At 50.7% G+C, this 18,402-nt stretch overlaps 1 protein-coding gene across 1 annotated transcript; it reads left to right on the plus strand.

The window, feature by feature from the left end:
• The first annotated feature begins 455 nt into the window (after positions 1-455).
• On the plus strand, positions 456-17,875 carry LOC128826643 (epididymal sperm-binding protein 1-like). Its single transcript, XM_054010038.1, has 9 exons — positions 456-559; positions 1,588-1,734; positions 2,220-2,384; positions 3,822-3,977; positions 11,758-11,922; positions 12,335-12,499; positions 14,209-14,373; positions 15,242-15,395; positions 17,607-17,875. The coding sequence occupies exons 1-8, from the start codon at positions 493-495 to the stop codon at positions 15,388-15,390; spliced, it is 1,179 nt and encodes a 392-aa protein (XP_053866013.1). The 5' UTR covers positions 456-492; the 3' UTR covers positions 15,391-15,395; positions 17,607-17,875.
• The last annotated feature ends 527 nt before the right edge of the window (positions 17,876-18,402 follow it).

The following is an 18,402-nucleotide window of genomic DNA, read 5'->3' on the forward strand; positions in this document are numbered from 1 at the left end:
CCCCTTGTCGAGGTGGATTACCAGGAGCACTGGCTCCCGCGGCAGCGCTTTGAACTTTGTAGTGTAGACATAGCCTCAGTAGATTAGATCAAAGAGGAGCTGCATTGACTAGGCATTGGGATGCCTGTGCCTTTAAGAACCCAGCCCTGGGAAGCCTATGCTGAGAGGTGCTGTCTGTGGGAGGGGAAATAAAAAAGCCCCTCTGCCCCCCCCCCCTATTTTTGCAAGCAGGGGTGTCTCAGTCCCACTACGGTAACTGCTACCCCTTGTGCCCCTGCCTGTGCTGGGTTTTGCCCTCTGTCACCCTCTGCCAGCGCCTCACCCCTGGTCTTAACTCCTCCCCACCCCCCAGCCCTGATTTTGCCCTTTGGTCCCTTTCCTAATCCATCTGGCGAGCAGGGAATCCCCTGGGGGTGGCCAAGGGGAGGAGCCCCAAGGGAGGCTGTATATATGGGGCTGGGGCTCTAGGGCTGGGGCAGTGTGGATGGGACAATGGCTTCACCCACAGCCACATGCGTCCTGGTCTGGGCCCTGGCACTGCTCTGCGAGGGGACCCAAGGTAAGGGAGGCAGGGGCTGTCTCGGGTCGGTGTGTGTTGGTGTGTAGTGTGGTAGAGTGTGTGGCTATGCAGCAGGCTGTCGGTGTTTAGTAGAGTGTGTGTTGTGGAGCAGTGTGCTGTTGTGTTGTGGAGCAGTGTGCTGCTGTGTGGTGTAATAATGTACGTGTTGTGGAGCAGTGTGTTGTGTAGTAAAGTACATGTTGTGGGGCAGTGTGTTGTAGTGGGCATGTTCTGACGTGGTGTGGTGTGTAGTGGAGTAGAGTGCAAGTTGTGGAGCAATATGTTGTGTTGTGAAGCAGTGTGGTGTTGTGTAGTAAAGTGCATGTTGTGGAGCAGTGTGTTGTAGTGCAGGGCAGTAGTGTGTTGTGTAGTGGAGCGCATGTTGTGTAGTGTAGTAGAGTCTGTATTGTGGAGCAGTGTGTTGTAGTGTAGTAGAGTGTGTGCCTCTGCAGCAGTGTGTTGGTGTGTAGTGTAGGAGAGTGTGTGCTGAGGAGCAGTCTGTCATTGTGTAGCTGTAAAGTATAACAGACCATGTTGTGGAGCAGCATGTTGTGTTGTGGAGCCATATGGTGCTGTTCAGGGGACTGTTTTGTTGTGAAGTGTAATACACTGTGTGTTATGGAACAGTGTGTTGTTTGCTAGTATCGTGGTGTGGGGGTTGTGGCGTAGTGGATGCTGTGTGGCAGTGTGTGTGTGCTGTGGGACACGCTGTCATTGTGTAGAGTAGCACAGTGTGTTTTGTGAAGCGAGACATACCAGCCTGGCAGGAGGTCTGAGATGGACAGCAGGAGTCCTGACTCCCAGACCCATCCCCACCAGACCCCCTCTCTTCCCTGAGCCAGGGAGAGAATCCAGGAGTCCTGGCTCTCAGCCCCCCTGCTCAAACCAGGATGTCCCCTTCCCAACCTGAGCTGTGGCTAGAACCCAGGTGTCCTGACCCCCGGCCCGGGCTCTCCCTGCTGGGCTTTGAGGGGCCCCCTGGCAGCCGTTGCCCCCTTTTCTGATCTCTGCCCCTTGTTCATGGGCAGGTGCGGACCCTGCCCCCTGCGTCTTCCCCTTCACCTACAAGGACAAGGTCTACACGGAATGCATAACTGAGGACAGCGACCAGCCCTGGTGCGCCACCACCGCCAACTACGACCAGGACAAGGCCTACAGGGTCTGCTCCGAGGAGGGTGAGCGCCCAAGGGTGGCACAGGGACAGGACGGGGGGACAGCTGGGGGACGGGGTGGGAGTGAAGCCAGGGGACGGGGATGGGACAGAGGCAGCCGGGGGATGGGATGGGGACGGGGGGCAGCACCGGGCAGCATGGAGGAGCGTCATGTTCCCTGTTTGTGATCCCACACGTCCAGAGCTGGCGGTTCTGGCCCATGTCCAGGTGCTCAGCCACCGTCTTCCTGACACCAGCCCCAGCGACATCTCCAGAGCTGAGCAGGGCAGAGCCACCCAGTTGCTCTGTCTGTCTAGCCCAATCCACCCCCGCCCATCTGTCTGTCTGTCTATGGGTCAGACCCTTGCAGGGTGGCAAGAAGGTCCCCATCTCAGGTGGGCCTTACCTACCCCAGGCTCTGCCCAAGGTGGGGTGAAGGATGCGCACCCATCTGCGCTGCCCTCAGGGTGTCCCACCCCCTGACGGTCCCTGTCTGTGTCTCCTCCCAGCCTACGGCGGGAACACGGACGGCCAGCCCTGCTTCTTCCCCTTCGTGTACCAGGGCCGCACCTTCCACACCTGCACCACTGAGCAGAGCCATGGGGCCCAGCACTGGTGCTCCACCACAGCGAACTACGACACGGACGGCCGCTGGAGCTACTGTCCCGACACAAGTATGGTGCTTCCGGGGGCTCCCCAGCCAGGGGTCATGGGCAGGGGAAACAGCCACGCCCAGTGTCTCCACACGCACCCAGCCCTGCCGGTGCCCTTCACTCATGACCTGCAGCCTGTGCTACCCCAGCCCTGGGCTCCCCTCCCATACAGCTCTGTCAGTGCCCCATAACCCAGTCCCCCATTCCCTGCACTACCCTGGGGTGGTTGGGGGGCAGTGGTCAGGCTGCTGGGGGGCTCGGGGAGGTGAGGGATTTTATTTAACTGAAAATGGGCTCAACTTGGTCTAGAAGGTGGATAGAAAGCTGGCTAGCTCGTCAGGCTCAACGGGTAGTCATCAGTGGCTCCATGTCAAGTTGGCAGCCAGTATCAAGCAGAGTGCCCCAAGGGTCGGTCCTGGGGCTGGTTTTGTTCAATATCTTCATTAATGATCTGGAGGATGGCGTGGACTGCACCCTCAGCAAGTTTGCAGATGACACTAAACTGGAAGAAGTGGTAGATATGCTGGAGGGTAGGGATAGGATACAGAGGGAACTAGACAAATTAGAGGATAGGGCCAAAGGAAATCTGATGAGGACAAGTGCAGAGTCCTGCACTTAGGACGGAAGAATCCCATGCACTGCTACAGACTAGGGACCGAATGGCTAGGCAGCAGTTCTGCAGAAAAGGACCTAAGGGTTACAGTGGAGGAGAAGCTGGATAGGAGTCAACAGTGTGCCCTTGTGGCCAAGAAGGCTAATGGCATTTTGGGCTGTATAAGTAGGGGCATTGCCAGCAGATCGAGGGACGTGATTGTTCCCCTCTATTCGACATTGGTGAGGCCTCATCTGGAGTACTGTGTCCAGTTTTGGGCCCCACACTACAAGAAGGATGTGGAAAAATTGGAAAGAGTCCAGCGGAGGACAACAACAATTATTAGGGGGCTGGAACACATGATTTATGAGGAGAGGCTGAGGGAACTGGGATTGTTTAGTCTGCAGAAGAGAAGAATGAGGGGGGATTTGATAGTTGCTTTCAACTACCTGAAAGGGGGTTCCAAAGAGGATGGATCTAGACTGTTCTCAGTGGTACCAGATGACAGAACAAGGAGAAATAGTCTCAAGTTGCAGTGGGGGAGGTTTAGGTTGGATATTAGGAAAATCTTTTTCACTAGGAGGCTGGTGAAGCACTGGAATGGGTTGCCTAGGGAGGTGGTGGAATCTCTTTCCTTAGAGGTTTTTAAGGTTGGGCTTGACAAAGCCCTGGCTGGGATGATTTTGTTGGGAATTGGTCCTGCTTTGAGCAGGGGGGTGGACTAGATGACCTCCTGAGGTCCCTTCCAACCCTGATATTCTATGATTCTATGATTCTGGTTTGAGTGTGAGCCACGTTACCCAGCATGCTCTCTGTCTCTTCTGTCTCCCACATCCCATCTCTTTCCCCCGTCCCATCTCTCCCAGTGCTTGGCGGGAACTCGCAGGAGCCCTGTACGTTCCCATTCAGCTACAAAGGCAGGAAGTACACGGCTTGCACCATGGACAACGGGCAGCGGCCCTGGTGTGCCACCACAAGCAACTATGAAGCAGACCATACATGGAGGTACTGCGGCATGGCAGGTACATGGGGCCAGGAGAGGCTAAAGGGATGGGTTTGCTTTGCAGCTCGTATATACACAGACTGTGGGGGGCATGGCCCAATGGAGAGAGCACAGGAGAGGGAATCAGGACACATGGGTTCTATTCCTGGTTTTGGCTCTGTGTCTAGTCAGCACCTGGCATGACGGGGGCCCAATCTCAGTGTGACGGAGTAGGGAGTGGGGCCGATTGACCTGGGAATGTTGCGTGGGAGTTTTACTGGGACTGTCTGCATTGGTGATGGAGATATCAGGGTGTGACTTCACTTGCGGGACGATACCTGAGCATGTAACCTGAGCCCAGGAAGCCCAAAAGCAGATCCAAGCCTTTATTGGGATGGTGGGGTTCTATAGAAGATTTGTACACTACTTTAGCTCCATAGCCGCCCCCATCACGGACCTATGCAAGAAGGGGAAGCCAGACAAGGTGGTTTGGACCAAGCAGTGGCAGAGGGCTCTCTGCAAGCTGAAGGAAGCTCTGGTCAGCAGCCCAGTTCTGGCAAACCCAGACTTTGACAAGCCCTTTATGGTGTTCACCGACGCCTCAGACACAGGACTGGGGGCGGTGTTAATGCAGGAGGATGAAAAGGGGGAGAGACATCCCATCGTGTCCTTGAGCAAGAAGTTGCTACCCCGGGAGCAAAACTACGCAGCCATAGAGAAGGAATGCCTGGCCAAGAAACTAGAGCCATATCTCTTTGGGCAACACTTCACTGTGTACACTGACCACTCTCCCGTGACCTGGCTACACCAGATGAAAGGAGCCAATACCAAGCTCCTGAGGTGAAGCCTGCTCCTGCAGGATTATGACATGGACGTGGTCCATATGAAGGGAAGTGCCAATATGATAGCTGATGCACTGTCCCGGAGACAGGGGCCTGAACTTCTCCAGGTCACTGGTTAGAGTGACCCCACTCAGTTCAGTCTCGAAGGGGGGAGAGGTGTGATGGAGTGGGGCGGATTGACCTGGGAATGTTGCGTTGGAGTTTTACTGGGACTGGCTGCATTGGTGATGGGGATTTAAGGGTGTGACTTCACTTGAGGGACGATACCTGAGCACGTAACCTGAGCCCAGGAGTGGGGTTGGGGCCAGGTGACACCTTTGCCCAGGAAACTGGACAAAGGTTGGAGGAGGAGCTGGGGGGAGGCTGGGGGAGATGGCTGGAGGGGGTTTTCAGTTTGGAGCTAGCTGGGGAAATGGAGGCAGCCCCAGGGCTGGGGTCTAAGCTCCTTACTCTGAAGATGGTAAGTGGGGAAATGGGATCCTGGGAGGAAGCACAAGCAGGAGAGCACAAGAGGGGAGGACTCCTGTCTCATACTGAGAAAGAGGGACGATCCATGAGTTATCTTAAGTGCCTATACACAAATGCAAGAATCCTGGGAAACAAGCAGGGAGAACTGGAAGTCCTGGCACAGTCAGGTAACTATGATGCGATTAGAATAACAGAGACTTGGTGGGATAACTCACATGACTGGAGTACTGTCATGGATGGATATAAACTGTTCAGGAAGGACAGGCAGGGCAGAAAAGGTGGGGGAGTTGCGTTGTATGTAAGAGAGGTGTATGACTGCTCAGAGTTCCGGTATGAAACTGCAGAAAAACCTGAGAGTCTCTGGATAAAGTTGAGAAGTGTGAGCAACAAGGGTGATGTCGTGGTTGGAGTCTGCTATAGACCACCAGACCAGGGGGATGAGGTGGATGAGGCTTTCTTCTGGCAACTAGCAGAAGTTGCTAGATCGCAGGCCCTGGTTCTCATGAGAGACTTTAATCACCCTGATATCTGCTGGGAGAGCAATACAGCGGTGCACAGACAATCCAGGAAGTTTTTGGAAAGTGTAGGGGACAATTTCCTGGTGCAAGTGCTGGAGGAATCAACTAGGGGCAGAGCTTTTCTTGACCTGCTGCTCACAAACAGGGAAGAATTAGTAGGGGAAGCAAAAGTGGATGGGAACCTGGGAGGCAGTGACCATGAGATGGTTGAGTTCAGGATCCTGACACAAGGAAGAAAGGAAAGCAGCAGCATTCGGACCCAGGACTTCAGAAAAACAGACTTTGACTCCCTCAGGGAACAGATGGGCAGGATCCCCTGGGAGAATAACATGAAGGGCAAAGGGGTCCAGGAGAGCTGGCTGTATTTTAAAGAATCCTTATTGCGGTTGCAGGAACAAACCATCCTGATCTGTAGAAAGAATAGGAAATATGGCAGGCGACCAGCTTGGCTTAACAGTGAAATCCTTGCTGATCTTAAACGCAAAAAAGAAGCTTACAAGAAGTGGAAGACTGGACAAATGACCAGGGAGGAGTATAAAAATATTGCTCAGGCATGCAGGAGTGAAATCAGGAAGGCCAAATCGCACTTGGAGTTGCAGCTAGCAAGAGATGTTAAGAGTAATAAGAAGGGTTTCTTCAGATATGTTAGCAACAAGAAGAAAGTCAAGGAAAGTGTGGGCCCCTTATTGAATGAGGGAGGCAACCTAGTGACTGAGGATGTGGAAAAAGCTCATGTACTCAATGCTTTTTTTGCCTCTATCTTCACAAACAAAGTCAGCTCCCAGACTGCTGGACTGGGCAGCACAATATGGGGAGAAGGTGACCAGCCCTCTGTGGAGAAAGAAGTGGTTCTGGCCTATTTAGAAAAACTGGACGTGCACAAGTCCATGGGGCCGAATGTGCTGCATCCGAGGGTGCTAAAGGAGTTGGCGGATGAGATTGCAGAGCCATTGGCCATTATTTTTGAAAGATCATGGCGATCGGGGGAGGTCCCAGATGACTGGGAAAAGGCTAATGTAGTGCCCATCTTTAAAAAAGGGAAGAAGGAGGATATGGGGAACTACAGGCCAGTCAGCCTCACCTCAGTCCCTGGAAAAATCATGGAGCAGGTCCTCAAAGAATCAATTCTGAAACAACCAACGTCCAACAGTACTGCCAATCCTGTGACCCCTGCCAGAGGGTGGGGAAGGCCCGGGACAAGGGGAAAGCAGCTTTGAGACCTTTGCCCATCATAGAGGAGCCTTTCCAGAAGGTGGCTATGGACATAGTGGGACTTCTCAGCAAGACAACCCGGTCAGGGAAGAAATACATTCTGGTGGTGGTAGATTTCGCCACCCGCTACCCCAAGGCAGTGCCCTTATCGTCCATCGAAGCAGACACTGTGGCAGATGCGCTGCTGACCATTTTCAGCCGAGTGGGGTTTCCCAAGGAAGTCTTAGCAGATCAAGGGTCCAACTTCATGTCAACCCTACTCCAGTGCTTGTGGGAGAGATGTGGGGTCCGGCACAACTGGGCCTCAGCTTATCACCCCCAATCCAACAGGCTGGTGGAGAGGTTCAACGGAATGCTAAAGATGATGCTAAAAACATTTATGAACCAGCACCCACAGGACTGGGACAAATACTTACCTCACCTGCTGTTCGCGTACAGGGAGGTACCCCAGGAGTCTACCGGGTTTTCGCCTTTCGAACTGTTATATGGAAGGCAGGTAAGGGGGCCCCTAGACCCGATGAGAGACGAATGGGAGGGGAAGGCCACTCCTGATGGAGAGTCGGTGGTGGAGTATGTCCTGACCTTCCGGGAACGACTTGCTGAGCTCACGGGTCTGGCCAGGGAGAATCTGGCCCGAGCCCAGAGGAAGCAGAAGGTCTGATATGACTGCATGGCGTGGGCCCGCGCCTTCGCCACCGGGGATCAGGTGATGGTCCTCATCTCCGTGAGGAAAAACAAACTCCAGGCCACCTGGGAAGGGCCCTTCAAGGTTGTCAAGCAACTAAACGAGGTAAACTATGTGGTGGAGATGTCAAACCGGGCACACCGCCACCGAGTGTACCACGTGAATATGATGAAGCCATATTATGACAGGGGGAATGTGGTGTTGGCCGTGTGTGGACATTGGGAGGAGCAGGGAGATGACCCTTTAGTAGATCTATTCCCTGGGACAAGAGCTGGTTTCCCCCTGGAAGCAATTCCCCTCTCTGATCAGCTGACCCCTACTCAGCAAGCTGAGATCAGAGGGGTGCTGCATCTGTACCAACAGATGTTTTCCAACCAGCCTGGACGCACTAATCTGACTGTCCACCGGGTGCAGACAGGATTGCACCCGCCTATAAAATGCTCCCCCTTCCGAGTCACAGGGAAAACTGCTCAGGACCTGGAAAAAGAGGTCGGGGACATGCTGGCTTTGGGGGTGGTCCAGCCGTCTTCCAGCCCTTGGGCCTCGCCAGTGGTGCTGGTCCCTAAAAAGGACGGGTTGATCCAGTTCTGTGTGGACTATCGGAAGCTCAATGCCATCACTGTAGCCGATGCCTACCCCATGCCCAGGCCTGACGAGCTCCTAGACAAGCTGGGAGGCGCTCGGTACCTTACCACCATGGATCTTACAAAGGGCTACTGGCAAGTGCCGCTGGATGCAGATGCCAGGCTGAAATCGGCCTTCATCACCCCTCTGGGGCTCTATGAGTTCCTGACCCTGCCCTTCGGCCTCAAGGGGGCGCTGTCCACCTTCCAATGCCTGGTGGATCAGCTACTGAGGGGGATGGAGAGTTTTGCCGTGGCGTATATTGATGACATCTGTGTCTTTAGCCAGACCTGGGAGGACCACATATCCCAGGTTAGACAAGTGCTGGACCGACTCCAGAAGGCTGGGCTGACCGTAAAACCGGAGAAGTGCAAGGTGGGGATGGCTCAAGTATCCTACCTAGGTCACCGGGTGGGGAGCGGCTGCCTAAAGCCAGAACCAGACAAAGTGGAGGTGATCAGAGACTGGCCTGCTCCGCAAACCAAAAAGCAGGTCCAAGCCTTTATTGGGATGGCGGGGTACTATCAAACGTTCGTGCCCCACTTTAGCTCCATCACTGAGCTGTACAAGAAGGGGAAGCCAGACAAGGTGGTCTGGACCCAAGAGTGCCAGGAGGCTCTCCGGGCACTGAAGGAGGCTCTGGTCAGCGGCCCAGTTCTGGCCAACCCAGACTTTGACAAGCCCTTTATGGTGTTCACCGATGCCTTAGACACGGGACTGAGGGCGGTGTTAATGCAGGAGGATGAAAACGGGGAGAGACACACCATCGTGTACCTGAGCAAGAAGTTGCTACCCTGGGAGCAGAACTACACTACAATTGAGAAGGAATGCCTGGCCATGGTGTGGGCCCTTAAGAAACTAGAGCCATATCTCTTTGGGCGACACTTCACCGTGCACACCGACCACTCTCCCCTGACCTGGCTGCACCAGATGAAAGGAGCCAACGCCAAGCTCCTGAGGTGGAGCCTGCTCCTGCAGGATTATGACATGGACATGCTCCATGTGAAGGGAAGTGCCAACCTGATAGCGGACGCGATGTCCCAGAGAGGGAGCCCTGAACTTTCCCAGGTCACTTGTCAGAGTGACCCCGCTCAGTTCAGTCCTGAAGGGGAGAGAGATGTGATGAAGCAGGGGAGTTACACTGGGGATTGGGGGCTGCCCTTGCAGGGAGATACCTGAGCTGTAACCTGAACCAGGAAGCGGGTTGGGAGAAATGCACCTTCTACCCGGGAGACGGAACAAAGGAGAGGAGGGCAGAGGGGAGGGGGAAAAAGCTGCTGGAGGGTTTTGGTTTTAGTTTCCTGTTTGGGCTGGGTGGTGCAACGCAGGGAACCCTAAACAGGGGTCTAAGCTCCCTGAACCCCCCCAGAAAGACTTAATTGAGGGGTCCGGGTTGTACCTACAAGCTCTGCTGTAGACTGCGTTCCTATTGTCCAATAAACCTTCCATTTTACTGGCTGGCTGAGAGTCATGGTGAATTTCAGGAAGAGGGGTGCCGGGCGCTGACTCCCCCACACTACGTTACACTGGGCAATGCTCTATACTACTCTGGGGGATTTTAGTGTTACCATTACTGTGAAAAGAACAGGAGTACTTGTGGCACCTTAGAGACTAACCATTACTGTGGTATTTGAATGGTCAAACAAAATGAGTGGACAAGAAGCATTCATTTTTATATAGGTCCTGTAGGAGCAAGGAACATCTCAGTGCCCAAATTGAACCACACCAAAATTTTGCCCAGTGCTGCCAATCGACACCTTGGATCTTTTTCCTAGCCTAGAAATATTTTTGGGAATTCAACATTTTTCCCCTCTGGGATTAGAGGTGGGGGGAAATGAAACCTTGAAAATATTCATGAACTGAAAAGCCAAACTCTCTTTCAGTTCGGCTCCGTTGAAAAGTTTCATTTTGAAATGTTCTGTTTCCATTTCAACCTTTTTTTCTTTTTTAACATTTTTTTACTCTAGTTAGCTTAAATTTCTGTAACCAACCTGGCAAAGGTTTCTGCCAACCTTTCAGAGCTGGCAGCAACAAGGGCTGGGTTCAGTACATAGAGGTTCCTTTTCGACAATACAACACAGAACCGTCTTGAGCCCCCACCCAGTGATCTGGGACAATTACACACCACCCCCTGGGTGCCCCTAAGAGGCAAAACTTCCCCTCTTGCAAGCACAGAGTCTGAGTGTAGAAAAAAAGAAACTTTTAATAAAAGGAGGGAAGTAACTCTGCATTAATTTGGGAAAACACCACAAACAGGGTTCATAAACATAAACCATGAGCAAAAGACCCACCCCCAACTAAGTTGGGCCGTATCCTTTTCCCCTTAAGGTCTTAAGTTCAGCAACTAAACGTCCCTTTAACATGCCCATCTCTTCTCTGCACCCACTCACAGTTGCTGTCCTTGGACAGTGCAGACCTAGAGTTCAGATGTGCATCTGCAGAGTTCACCTCCTACCCTGGGTGGAGGGAGGGTGGGTAAGGAGGCACCTTACTCGCTGCCCCTCTCTGCAGGGCTCTGCTTTGGCCCTCTCCACCAGCTGCCCTGCTGGCCACTCGCTAAGATGTCTTCAGGGCCCACCACTTAACACAGCGCTCAGGATTTCAACTGTTAGTGGGGGAGCCTCACTGCTGGTGCACATGGGTCAGTCTCTTGCATCAGAGTCACTGTCCCAAAGCAAGTCTAATACCTAGACCCAGGTATCAGTGATGTCAGCTCTGCAGCATGTAACAAAACTCTCAATTGAGTCTAAATTAGCTCTTTTATTATACCATGGAGAGAGGATGGGTCAAAGAGTGTCTGGGGCCCTTGGGCACAGTCCACACAAACACCTGTCCCCACCCTCTCTCAGTTTATTGGGCTTTGGAACTCATGTCCCCTGCCTAGTGAGTGCTGTTTAGTTGAGGGTGAGTCCCACCATTGGGATATGCCAGGTACAGTTCTGCTGCCCTTGATTCATACAAGGATAGCAATTCTTTATTACTCCTGCCCCAATAACAAGGAGCCTGGGGATGCCACACCAGCCAAAAGTGACCATTTGGGCCAGCACTCCCATCATGCTGAGCTCCTAGGCAGGGTGGGTGTGTCCATGCAAACGAGATCAGCTTCTGAAGTGCTCTTCCACAGCTCACCACTAGATGTCAGGGGAGAGCTCATTCAGACTCTGCTTACATTTCAAAACAAAAAGGGTCCCAACCCGGAACCCAGATTTTCTTTTTCCCATTTCAAACACGTCTAAACATTTCCACGCTTTTTTCCCCTCTACATTTTTTTCAAGTCGGGAAATGCATCAAAACCAGCAACATTCATCAAAAGGCCCAAACACTTTCGATTCCTATGAATTGGCATTTTTTCCACTTAAAAAAAATGTTTGTTGGGAAAATTCGTGCCCAGTTCTCCCAGCAAATCGCCTGCCCTGCGTCTGCCTTCTGCCCTGTCTTAACCCTTTCCTCCCTTGCCTCTTTCTCCACCAGCTGCAGGGGGAAATTTGGACAGCTCCCCTTGCGTCTTCCCTTTCATCTATAAGGACAAGATCTACCACAGCTGTACGGCCGTTGATGATCAGATGGGAAGGCCCTGGTGTGCTGCCACTCCCAACTACAATGAAGACCATCTCTGGCGCTTCTGCTTTAGCAAGGGTGAGTCCCGGCCATGACCAGAGCGCTCTGTGTTGGCACAGAGGGAAAGGGTTTGTGGAGGACATGCCGGTACGTGGAGCTCTAACACAGGGAATGCTATCACCCAGTCTTGTGGGCCAAATGAGCTTCCTGGTGGGGCTGCATGCTACAAATGGCTTCCCCTGTGCAGCCAGATTGCCTGGCACCTCCTTGTGATGCGACTGTCAGAGATGGGAGGCCATTGCCAGGCGAGATGGGCCCCTGGGGTGATCCCATGCTCCTAGGCGCAACACCATGCACCCACTGTAAAAAATTATCTTTGTTTCACCGCAGCAGTGAGATGAGACACCCCGGCTTTTCTTTTTTGCTAACAAAATGGCCATGACGGTCATTCTCTTTGGTGTTCACTCTGATTAACTTGTTGCCTTTGCAGCCTATGGGGGGAACACCAGTGGCGAGCGCTGCACGTTTCCTTTCATCTACAAAACCGAGCTGTTTCATAGCTGCACGAATGCTGGAGACAAGATGGGAAATTTCTGGTGTGCCACAACCCAGAACTATAACCAGGATAAGCTGTGGAGCTACTGTCCAGATATCAGTAATGTATCCAGTCTGTTTGTATATTCCTTCTGGGGCAGATCTGGTTTTCTGGTGATTCTGAGGCTACATCTACACTACGGGGGGGGGGGTCGATTTAAGATACGCAAATTCAGCTACGCGAATAGTGTAGCTGAATTCGACGTATCGCAGCCGACTTACCCCGCTGTAGGGACGGCGGCAAAATCGACCTCTGTGGCTTCCCGTCAACGGCGCTTACTTCCACCTCCGCTGGTAGAGTAAGAGCGTCGATTCGGGGATCCATTGTCACGTCCCGTCGGGACGCGATAAATCGATCCCCGAGAGGTCGATTTCTACCCGCCGATTCAGGCGGGTAGTGTAGACCTAGCCTGAAAAATCAGGTTAGGGGACAAGCTTGTCATGGATTGCCATGAAAATGAATTTTTTGAAATTGTCAGTGAATCAAAAAATTGGGAGGGGGGGATAATTTCAGGTAGATCATGAAAGTTCATTATTTTTAAAATTGTCATTGTATTGCAAAGTCAGAAAAATGGTTTTGAGTGTATTCCTAAAATGAAATTTCTGAAATTTTCAGAGAGTTACAAAAATTTGAAAAACGTTTGTCTTGGGTTGTCCACAAAATGAAACATTTCACAGTTTTTAATTAATCAAAAACATTTGGGGACAATGTGTTGTGGGAGGATCCCAGAAACAAATTTGTTTGTAATTTTCTATCATTTGAAAGATCAGGGGAAAAAACATTTTGGGTGGATCCTGGAATTGAAATTTTCTTCAATACTTATTGTGAATTAAAAAATCAGGAAACAAAATTGTTTTGGATGCATCCCAAAAATGAATTTTTAAAAATTTTCATTGAACTGAAAATTTAAGGAAAAAAAATCCCTTTGAGTTTAATGGAACATTTCATTTCAATTTTGAGCATTTTTTAAACTTTCTAAATGTTGGTTTTAATAAAATAGAAGGAGATTTTGAAAGCAGATGTTGTTTCAAATTGAAGAATCGACCCTTTCTGAATTTTTGGTCGTTTTTCCAACATGAACAATCCCTTACTACACATTTTGGCTTCACCAAATCTGTACTTTTTGCCAAAAACATTTAATCTGAAAAGTTTCATCAACCTCTATTTACCAAGTTACCCAGGCGCCTCCAGATCTCCTGTATGATCTCATCACCTCTCTGCTGTGCCCCTGAGCCAATCAGAAGTTGTGACACTTGGATGCCAATGGGAGTTGGGCAATGGGAGTCTACCTGATTGATGGTTGGGATCCTGGCTTTCAACACGCCCCTCCCACCAGCTGAATGAGCCTCTAAGGATTCCTTCAGGAAAGCTTCAAGGCCAGGGTCAAGGAGCAGTCATAGAATCAGATCCAGAAGCGATACTCAGTGGGTTTTGGGAAGCCAGATTCCTGTTGGCCCTCCTGGAAGATGCTTTAGCCATGATGTCTTCAAATCCAGACCGGATGCCGTTCTAGAAGATACTTGAGTGAAACCCAAGTTATTGGGTTCAACACAGAGAGAATCGGGGAACATTCACTGGCCTGTGTTCCAGACTAGATGATCCCAGTGGACCCATCTGGTCATGGAATCTATAAATCCATGAAAACTTACCTGAGATTTCTTGGCTGTTGGTGATGAGTGGCTGGGTCATAGTGGGATGGGGGAGCCGTTAGTCTGTAGGCAGGTGAACGTGATGGCGGTTTCTATAACCACCTCCCTTTGCATCCCTAGTTCTGGGTGGGAACGCGCCAGGAAAGAGCTGTGTGTTCCCCTTCATCTATAACAAACAAGTGTACTACACCTGCACCAGCGACAGGGAGAGCTCGGGAAAACTGTGGTGCAGCACCACCAGGAATTACAACATGGACAAGAAGTGGACTTACTGCTCCATGCCAGGTAGGACAGGGGATGGAGGAAGCTGAACCTTGCGGTTAAGGTGTTTGGCTCAACGAGGTCTGGTTCAATTCCTGGCTCTGTCATAGACTCCTTGGGTGAGTCACTTAAGAGCAGGTTGGTTGGTTTTTTGGTCCCCACCTTCCGCCCTTTAGGAAATGCTGAGCAAGCTGAAGTTCATGGGTAGCAGCTGTTCAGCAGTTCTTAAAACCATCCCCCAAATCGCCCTAGAGTGATGGGGCTCCTTCTATTGGCTGTTTAGATTGGCAGCACCTTGAGACAGGGCCTGTCAGTCTCTGTCTGTCTGGGCAGCGCCTTGCACAATCCCGATCTCGGTGATTTTGTGTCTGGGCAGCGCCCGCCGCAACGAGGCCCCAATCTCAGTGACTCAGTGTCTGGGCAGCGCCTGGCATGATAGGGCCCCAATCTCAGTGACTCTGAGGCTAGTATCTAGACGCCTTGACTAATGCATGTAATAACCACAGAGGATGTACCCCAAAAACACATCTGAGGTGTGGCTGTGTCTAACCACCTGTGTGTGTATAAACTGGCTAAATGGATTTCCCACGGACCCACAAACCACCTAACACATTTTGTATATGCAACCCCCAACTGCACAGTTGGGGTTTTTTTGCCTGTCCCCTTGGCATCTTTGGCTCATTAGCCCCATGTTGCAGAAGTGGGGAAACTGAAGCATGGAACTGGGCTGTGCCTTCCTAAAGGTCACTCAGCAAAGTCAGGCATAGCACCCAAATCTCTCATTGTTCAGTCTGGCGCCCTGTCATGGGGCCGCGCTCTCTCCCCTAGCCCTAAGCTGCATGGGGAACCATCTAACAAAGTGTTTGCTTCTGTTGCTGTGTTTGGTCTGCAGACTACGACAAGCCCTGTGTCTTCCCCTTCATCTACAAAAAGTTTAAATTCCACACCTGCACCAACCTGGCAGAGGACAATGGGAAGTTCTGGTGTTCCAGCACAGACAACTACGACCGGGACCATCAGTGGAGCTACTGCCCTGCCTAAGACAGGTAGGACAGGGCAATGGGGTGGACTCTGTTTATAGAATCCCCATCTGGACCAGGTGTGTGTGTGATGGGTTCTGTCACAGAGACCCCCTTGAGACTGTCACCTGATGTGCTGAAATTACCTCTGAGCCCATTTTCCCTGCCAGCTTGGGGCTTCCAGAACCCTGACTTGTTGAGCCAGACACGCTAGCCTGCTGCAACAAAGACTCAGGGTCTGGGCCACACCCTCAAAGCTGCACCCAGCTTTGGTACTTGTCTCCAGCACCCAGACACCCAACTCCCAATGGGATCCAAACCCCAAATAAATCCATTTTACTCTGTATAAAGCTTATACAGGGTAAATTGGTAATTGTTTGCCGTCTATAACACTGATAGAGAGATATGCACAGCTGTTTGCTCCCCCAGGTATTAATCACTTACTCTTGATTTATTAATGAAAAAAATGATTTTATTGAGTATAAAAAGAAGGATTTTGGTGGTTTCAAGTAATAACAGACAGAACAAAGTAAGTCACCAAGCAAAATAAAGCAAAAACACGCACATCTAAGCCTAATACATTAAGAAACTGATTACAGGTAATATCTCACCCTCAGAGATGTTCCAATAAGCTTCTTTCACAGACTAGACTCCTTCCTAGTCTGGGCCCAATCCTTTCCCCTGGTACAGTCCTTGTTAGTTCCAGCAGACATCTCAGGTGGTAAGCAGGGGGTTTCTCATGACTGGCAGCCTCTTTTGTCCTCCTCCATCCCCGTTTATAGCTTTGGCACAAGGCAGGAATATTTTGCCTCTCTGGGTCCCCACCCATCCATCTAAATGGAAAAGTACCAGATTTAAGATAGATTTCATTATCAGGTGACATGGTCACATATCACTGTAAGACCCCTAGTCTCCATTCCCCATGGGCTGGCCCACACGTACACAGGAAGGCTTTAAAGTAACTAAGGCCATTTACAACTGATTGTTTCTAGAGCGCCCTTAATGGCCTCCACTTAATATGTTTACATCAGTGATACAAGTTGATATCTTATTCTCCTAACTCCAGCTATAGAAATAATACATGCAAACAAATAGGATGAACACACTTAGTAAATGACAAGCTTTCTAATGACACCATACAAGGGGTATTTAGCATAAAGCATATTCCAGTTATGTCATATTCATAAGCATATTTCCATAAAGCATGTGGAGTGCAACATCACAGGGAGATCCTCCTTCTTTTGTCTGTTTACACTGGGAACTTTTCCAGGCAGGGACTGTCTGCAACACCCGGTTCAAGGGGACCCCAATCTCTGTGACTCTGTGTCTGGGTGGCACCTGATGTGATGGGGCCCCAATCTGAAGACTCTGTGTCCATTCATCTATCATTACATGCATCCATCCATCTTTCCCCATACACACCCATCCATACATTCCCATACACATCCATCCACCCACTCATACATCCCTATCCACAGTCACCCATCCAACCATCCCCATACACATCCACCAACCATCCAACTATGGAATCATAGTGATATACGAAGGGACCTGAAGAGCCCAAGCCTCCCCCCCACCTGCCACATGCTGAAGCGGGACGAAATATACCTAAACCATCTCTGCCAGGTGTTTGTCCAACCTCCAATGACGGGGATGCCACAACCTCCCCTAGGTAACCTGCTCCAGAGATGAACTATCTGTAGAGCTAGCAAGCTTTTCCTAGTATCTAACCTAAATCTCCCTAGCTGCAAACTCAGCCAATTCCTCCTTGTCTGTCCCTTGGTGGCCATGGAGAACAATTGTTCTCCATCCTCTTTCTAGCAACCTTTTGCATATTTGAAGACTGTTATCAGGTTCCCCCCTCAGCCTTCTCTTCTCAAGACTCAACCTGCCCAATTTTTTCAACCTCCCCTCCTAGGTCAGGTTTTCTAAACCTCTGATCATTTTGGTTGCTCTTCTCTGGACTTTCTCCAATTTGCCCACATCTTTCTTCAAGTGCAGTACCCGAAACTGAACACTGTCCTCCAGCTGAGACCTCACCAATGCCAACTACAGCAGGACAATGACATCCCATGTCTGACACACAATGCTCCCATTAATACACCTCAGAATTATATTTGCCTTTTTCACAACCTCATATTCAAGTTGTGATCCACCCTGACCCCTAGATCCTTTTCTGCCGTCCCGATGCCTTGCTAATGAAGTGGCACTGAAGGTCTGTCCTTCTGTCCTTTTCAGGTGACAGCCCCAGAGCCGGGAGGAGACAAAATGATGACATTCAAAATTAAATGAAAGGAATGAGCCCCGCTCTGGACACCTCTGTTCTCCCAATGAAGATCCCTTCTGATCAACAGATGCCAGTGGCATAATCACCCTTGAATCCAAATCCAAATGTGCTCATTTCTCTAGTTGATTTTAGTAATTCAAATAATGCATCTTTTGAAAGACAGCATCTGCAAGTTCTGTGTCTGGGCAGAGGGCAATAAATGACCTGTCCGTTTCCCTGGGGTGAGGATGACAGTGTGATGGCTTTTGCTTCTGATGCATATTGGGCATTTCCCAATGAACATGGCTTATTGGAAGGGTTATAAAGCCTCATGCTTCAGGGTTGAAGATGATCACTCTTAGTGGTCAGGAAGGGAACATCACAGGAGACAGATTACCCCACATTTCTCCCGTGCTTTCTCTGAAGCTTGTCATGCTTCCATTGCCGGAGATACTGAACTAGACAGATCTTGGGTCTGGCCTGGCCTGGCCAGTTTTATGTTCATGGTCGACACATTGGAGGGAAATGAGCCAAAATGCCCAGTAGAAATGGCTCCATGTTCTTTGTGTGGTTGGGTGAAGTCTTGCTCCATTGACATCAATGACAAAGCTCTGGTCAAGTTCTCACCTCTTATTTCTAACATGACAATAACACATAATCTGAGTTTTCAGCAGTGCTCAGGTCCTGTCATGAATCTTTAGGTGCCTTAACTGATCATTTCCGTGCCTGCGAATGGCAAGGGGGCCAGATCCCCAGCTGGCCTCAGTG

The sequence above is a fragment of the Malaclemys terrapin genome, chromosome 20, assembly GCF_027887155.1.
Source record: "Malaclemys terrapin pileata isolate rMalTer1 chromosome 20, rMalTer1.hap1, whole genome shotgun sequence".
Taxonomy (NCBI): domain Eukaryota; kingdom Metazoa; phylum Chordata; order Testudines; family Emydidae; genus Malaclemys; species Malaclemys terrapin.

Coding starts and splice junctions, on each gene's coding strand:
- LOC128826643 (XM_054010038.1), top strand. CDS start 493: ATGGCTTCACCCACAGCCACATGCGTCCTGGTCTGGGCCCTGGCACTG. Junction 560..1,587: donor GCTCTGCGAGGGGACCCAAG/GTAAGGGAGGCA, acceptor GTTCATGGGCAG/GTGCGGACCCTGCCCCCTGC. Junction 3,978..11,757: donor GAGGTACTGCGGCATGGCAG/GTACATGGGGCC, acceptor TTTCTCCACCAG/CTGCAGGGGGAAATTTGGAC.